Source organism: Sabethes cyaneus, chromosome 2 (assembly GCF_943734655.1).
Source record: "Sabethes cyaneus chromosome 2, idSabCyanKW18_F2, whole genome shotgun sequence".
NCBI classification, from domain to species: domain Eukaryota; kingdom Metazoa; phylum Arthropoda; class Insecta; order Diptera; family Culicidae; genus Sabethes; species Sabethes cyaneus.
Window position 1 is genome coordinate 226,243,069 of NC_071354.1, and position 6,064 is coordinate 226,249,132.

General features: G+C 44.7%; 1 protein-coding gene across 1 annotated transcript in view; it reads right to left on the bottom strand.

Moving 5' to 3' along the window:
* LOC128734819 (ecdysone-induced protein 74EF-like) overlaps positions 1 to 5,776 on the bottom strand; it is a 118,325-nt gene extending 112,549 nt beyond the window's left edge. Inside the window, 1 exon segment of the mRNA XM_053829183.1 lies at positions 2,880 to 5,776. Within this exon segment, the coding sequence (XP_053685158.1) occupies positions 2,880 to 3,795 (916 nt within the window). The 5' untranslated portion in view covers positions 3,796 to 5,776.
* Positions 5,777 to 6,064: the final 288 nt, after the last annotated feature.

The following is a 6,064-nucleotide window of genomic DNA, read 5'->3' on the forward strand; positions in this document are numbered from 1 at the left end:
GTGAATTAAACTATTGAGTTCAGAAAAAAATGTCTAAAATTTGCGGCTGTTTTACGGTAGTCGGTATTCCTAATTTTAATTCGTTCTGATAATTTGAAAGGACAATTTATTACTCTCAGATTTAGTAATTTGCGACGAAGTTTTTAAATAATGAAATCAGGCTCACAATTAACTAGTGATCAGATAGTGTGTCTGCTTTTTTGTATGGGAGTTCAGCGTCGCTTCCTTTCGTGCCTCGTTTGTGGCAATACCTTTGAGAACAAACTTTAACGAAGTCGAGGCAATCGCACAGTTGAAAATATGTACGAGAAAATAATGGATTATCGAGCTCATAGTACGATATGCGACAAAACAGTCACCCTAACGGGTGAATCACGTGGTCGTCGGTTCCCCAGAGGCTTCGCGGGTTTAATTTCTATAACATAATTAGCGGTTAATTATAGTTTGCGGAATTTACAATTATCGTGTCGGACCTGTGTGCAATGACTGTCGTCGAAATGGTAAGTTATTTTTCTCATGGTGACTGTATTATACATGACTTGACATGTTGTATTATACACTTCTAAATAAGCAAATTTATTCCGATAGTAGTTCTGGAAAAAGCACTTGATAAGCTGTTATACAACATAGATGTGCCTGCCAGCCAAAACGTAACAGTTCAAGTCAAAACGCTTCAATGTTACACTCACCGACTTTTTTGTACAACAATTGAATGCCATTGATATGGAGCAGCTGTTATTTCAACAAGCCGGCGTAACATGCAACGACTGATTCATTGAAACTTTCCGCGTCTGGGTCGAATATTTAGCACCATAAATACAAAAAATAAAACTATACTTTCTTCAGCAATAACTCTACAATGGCCCTTCACACTACTTTCTGAATTTTGTTTCGCTGAGGCGCTGTAATCAAATGAGCACGTACTAAGGTAAAAGAACCCCAATTGAAATCTGGACTGGAGAGATGTTTTCCAGGTTTGCAGTGACATACTTTGCAGTTTATTTAAGTTTTTAGACTTAAGGACTCATTTTTCACAGTTCTTCCAGTGTTCGTTCTTCACAAAAACAAATTTACTCCCTCATATAAAGTACAAAATAACTTGACCTGTATAAGTCGATATCAAAAATGATTAAAGTTGCAAGTTTTCCTAGTTGCAATTTTTTCCGTGACATTCGGTGTGTCCTCTGTGTGTCCAGGTTCTACCCAAGCTACTCACTTTTGGTACTTTTAGTTGCAGTAACTTATTTATAACTAAAATTAGCAATATATCGGTTGCCACAACCGTTTTGTAACAACTGTGCTAGTTGGGTAGACATTGTAAGAACTTAGTAGACGCCGTATTTGATCTATTTTGTATGTTATTTTATGCTTTACGATATTATGATAGTTTTTTTTCTGAATTTTAAAAATCCGGTAAAGCTTTTTACAGTAGAATTTATCGGTATAACTTCAAAAGAACTTGTGCTAAAATTGTGTTAGTATTATCTGGAAAGTAACGAGGATTTGATTGTAATTTTGTTAGAAGAGAACTTTATAGTACGAAAGCCCTACTGTTCTAAAATAAGTATGCACTTATCTATAACTTTACTGAATACAGTATTTGAAAAAATGATAGAAATTAACGACCTAAATTTAAAAGTACTTTTAGGGAAGATATGTGACAATTTTATCTATAAATTTTTTTAGTTCAATCGGACGCACGTTGCAAGCAAATATGATGTCAAATGAAAATCATATTAGAAGGCTTCGGTTCTGCTTTGAGCAAGAAAATTTCGATGCCAAATGGCTTAAAATGCATGAAGCATTAAGATCTTACGATATTTCGTTTTTTCGTTCTCAAAATCTGAAGGTGTGAGAAAAACCCACAATCGGAAAAATGACAGAAAGTCAGTTTCTAGATCATACTAAATGTATTTGTGTTAACAAAATCCTTTTCCGAGCAAAGAGAAGCTAGATTTAAATTTCAAATTTAAATCTAGAGAAGTACCAATTAGTAGAGTTTTATGGGAAACAAACTTCCCATTATTAAAACCAATTCACCACCGCCATCTTAGGTCGGGTGAACCGCGCTCGAACGGCGCACTCCTTACAGCCCTCGCTGGCTGGAAGGAAGCTTCTCGACGACAGCATCAGATTTCAACCCCACCGTTATCGTTTCGTTGTTACCGTTAAGAACCATTCGGCGCCGCGCGGAACTGGGCGTGACTGCCCGCCGCGTCGCGCCTTCAGGAAAAAAAACACCGCACATCCGAGACAAAACGGGACCCCCGGAAAAAGCCTCACAACTCAACAACGACGACGACGACAGAAGCACCAACGATAATTATGCCAAAAGGGCATCAATTATGCAAATTCTATCTCATCAATTACCCACCACTCGCGAGTTCATCGATTGATTGATCCGAAAGGCGGTCTTCTAGGCGGCAACGTAGGGTTCTGACAAGGTAGAAGCTCAAAACTTCCGAGAAAGACGAAAGGAGCAAACTAAAAAAAAACCAACAACCCTTTTGACTTCCCTGCCAGCATATGTTTTGTTGACCCAATTCTAAGCGTGCGAAAAAACTTGTTCTCTTCCAATTAACCACCGTCTTTGGTTTGGCAACAGAATTTCTGCCTGCAAGCAACCTACGTAGGGTGGTGGCTTTCCACTTCGGCAACTTCAACCGAGGGCAGTAAAATCCCGTTCCGTACCCCGGAGCTTCCAGTAGTGCAATAAAAAGCAGATCAGACCCAAATTTTTTTTTCTGCCTGCGCCGGACTGTCTAGAGCAGTAAGTAAGAGTACTTCGATCACGTTCGGGGTTCGGGGTGTGACGGTTCTCATCTCAAATTTCTCGACTTAAAACATGTGTGTCTGGAAAACAAAGAAAAACAACTTACGGTATCGCTTCATCAGACTTTTCTTGTACGCCGCCCGGCCCTGGCCGCGCGGGTGTCCCTCCGAGTCCGGTCCAGCCGAATCGTCGGAATCGCTGCCTCCCGAATCGTGCCGACTGCGTCGCTTGATCTTCATCGACAGGTCCAGCGGACGGTCGTCGTCGCCCAGTTCTTCCTCTTCCGACTTCGGGTAGTGATCGGTATCGCCACTGACGGCACCACCTGCCTGACTGTCGCTGTAATCCGAATCCGGATCGTCACGTCGTTCCGACAGCAGCCGTCGACGGTGGTAGCGGTGATTGTCCGGATCTTCCGCATAGTGCGGATCGGCGGATCGCCTTTCTGCGGTGTAGTCCTCGTCCTCTTCGTGGCGCTGAACGGGCTCGGGCTGATAGCGGTGGTGATAGTACTGGACCGGAGCCACCTGTTGATCGTCTTCGATCGAGCCACGACGCCGCAGCGGATGTTCCTCTTTGATATAGTGGATGACGTTTTCGGTGCGTTCCTGAATGACCGAAGTGATCCGATGGGGATGCTGCGGCTGCTGCTGAGGAGGAGGTGGCGGAGTGGCTGGTGGAGTGCGCGAGCGCGGTCGGTAGTGTTCCGGCGGATACGATTCGGACGGAGCATAGCGGCCGTTGAATGTGGCCGGTGGCGTTCCGGGGCGTGAGTTCGGTTCGCGTTTGTATCGGTAGTGATGTTCGTCGTCGTCCGAGGGAGGCAGCGACGATCGGCGGATGATGATTCGAGACGGTTGCTGCTGCTGCTCGATGGCGATGGCTGGATCGACGATGCTGTGATGCACGGGAGACGGCGAACGGCTGTGTCCCGACGGCGTGGCGGGAGTTCCCGGTGGGGACGGTCCCGGCGGTTCCGTTTGCCCCACAAAGTGAGGTGACATATGCTGCAACATCATCATTGCAGCGAGGTTTTCGTTTCGTTTGATTTCTTGTGATTCACTCTTGCACACTTGCTGTTAGACGGTTTTTTGTCCCGAAAATCTTCTTTTTTTCTCCGCTCTTAGTTTGTAAATAGTTTATGATCTCTTCACGTTTTCTCTTTTTGAACTCTGACACTTTGCACTATTGTTTTCAACAATTTGTATGTTTCATCGATTTTCCAACGACGTATAAATTTTCACTAGAGGCTTCAATAATAATTGGCTACAACATTCTTCTTGCTTAACTACAAACACTATTTAGGTTATACTTTTCTAGGGGGGTGATTAAAGCTGTTCATTTTTCTATAAGTTTAATTATGCATTGCCTGTTGTTTATTATGTCAAGTCGATAAATTTCCAATTAGGCGGTGCATTTTCAGCACACAGCACAACGCAGTATAATTTGTGCGCACGGTGCAGCTTGACTTTACCGTTCACGGCTTAAGCTTTCTGGTTTCCAATAATAATAACATTACTTATCGATGACGAAACGGCGCTTTCGCAGCACTTTTCGGGTTGTGTCATTTTTTCCGTATGATTCGAGTTTCCTGGTCGTACTATATATGCTTACTATTTCAACAATCCCTGAGTCACAACACAAGCACAGCATTTTTCGCTCCCACGTTCCACCGCGGCCACCGCGCACCGAACGGAAAATGTAACATTTATCGATAGAATTTCGCTTTCAGTAACGACCAACCCTAAAAATTCATACACCGCACGCACACCGAAAGCAGACGCGACACATGGCTCTGGCAAAGGCCTTCACCCAGTATAGGCCGTCCGAAAGGACGATAATCCTTTTTCCGTGTTTCTACACTTTTCCACGAAAACACACCACTCGCACTCGCTGGCAGTCTGGGAGTCAGACAGGACCCGGGTCTCGCCCGTTGTCTGCCCGTCGTCGTCGTTGTCGTCGTCGACGTCGGGTTTTCCCGAGTTTTCACTTTCAACTTGGCGCTCCTGTACGCGACAAGCCAAGGACTAACGACGGATGAGATTCGGCTTCCAACGAGCTTTTCTCGAGTATCAGCCGAAAAACCGAGCCCCACTCAGCTTCCCACCCACCGGTCCCGCCGTTGCCGGTTTGGGAGGATCTGGAAAATGGGAACGGGAAAACCGTCTCGGGCGCACTCTGCTTCTCTCTCGCTGTATGTATGTGTACTTCGGGTACGGCGGGGATGCCGTCGTCGTCGCCGTCGTCTGCTAGACTATATTCACTTTTCCTTTCGGGACACTTGCCTCGATATGCCCGAACGTCTGTCTCTCTGTCTGTGGTGCTCTGGAGCCACTTTCCACGGGAGGAAAATTTCACTTTTCACTGTATGTTCTTCTGCAAAGTAACTGGGAGGGAACGGGGGCGGTGTCTGCCCGATGTCTGCTCCGTACGACAGTATGTCTCACAGGGCTTGCCGCTATCGACTGACTTATGGGTTTACTTCAAAAGGAAAATCTAATTTTCCGATTTGCTTAATGGTTAGTTGGGTTACACTTTCACGGGTTCTTTTTTTTCTGTTTTCTTAAAAAAAATCCGGCGCTCTGCTTTTTGTTTTTCTGAGGTAGACTCTTTGTAACGTGTCGTTCTTTTTTACAATTTTTAGAAACCACTAATTTTCCGGCCGATTCCCGATGATCGTATAGGTTATTCACAGTGTTATACTTTAGTGGCACAATTTGCACAAATAATTTCGGGAAAACACATCACACAAACTGACAGGCGGTCACATATTTTTTCACTAAATTTTTCCTAAACATCTTCCGAGTAAATGTTTCTGTGTGTTGCATTACGTTAGAGTTAGTTTAACATTTTTTCCTAAAACAAACCGAAGAGGAAAACTATAGTCCTATGTATAAAAATCGTTTTGAACAACGATATAAAACAAAACGCGTATTCACACGATCCGTTCTTGAATCGGAATGACGAAACGGTACAAGAAATGACAGCTCTGTGCTCCGACCTTCCTCTACTTTTCCAAAGCAAGCGGCAGCATATGAATGCGCGAGAGAACAAATCGCCACCCAACCGACCAACTAAAAGCGACACAGTCGCAGCGCAAAGCCGAACGCCGAAGGAAAAACCCGCGGTCGGTCGGTCGGTCGGGAGAGAGAACCAGCTTAGCGCAGAGCAGCAGAGAGCATAAGTCTCGCTTGCTATAAGTGTGTGTAGGTATGCAATTTGCAATCCACCCATTCTCCGGTTGCACGAGCAGCAGCAGCAGCGCTTATCGCACACCCGCCGCGGTCGACG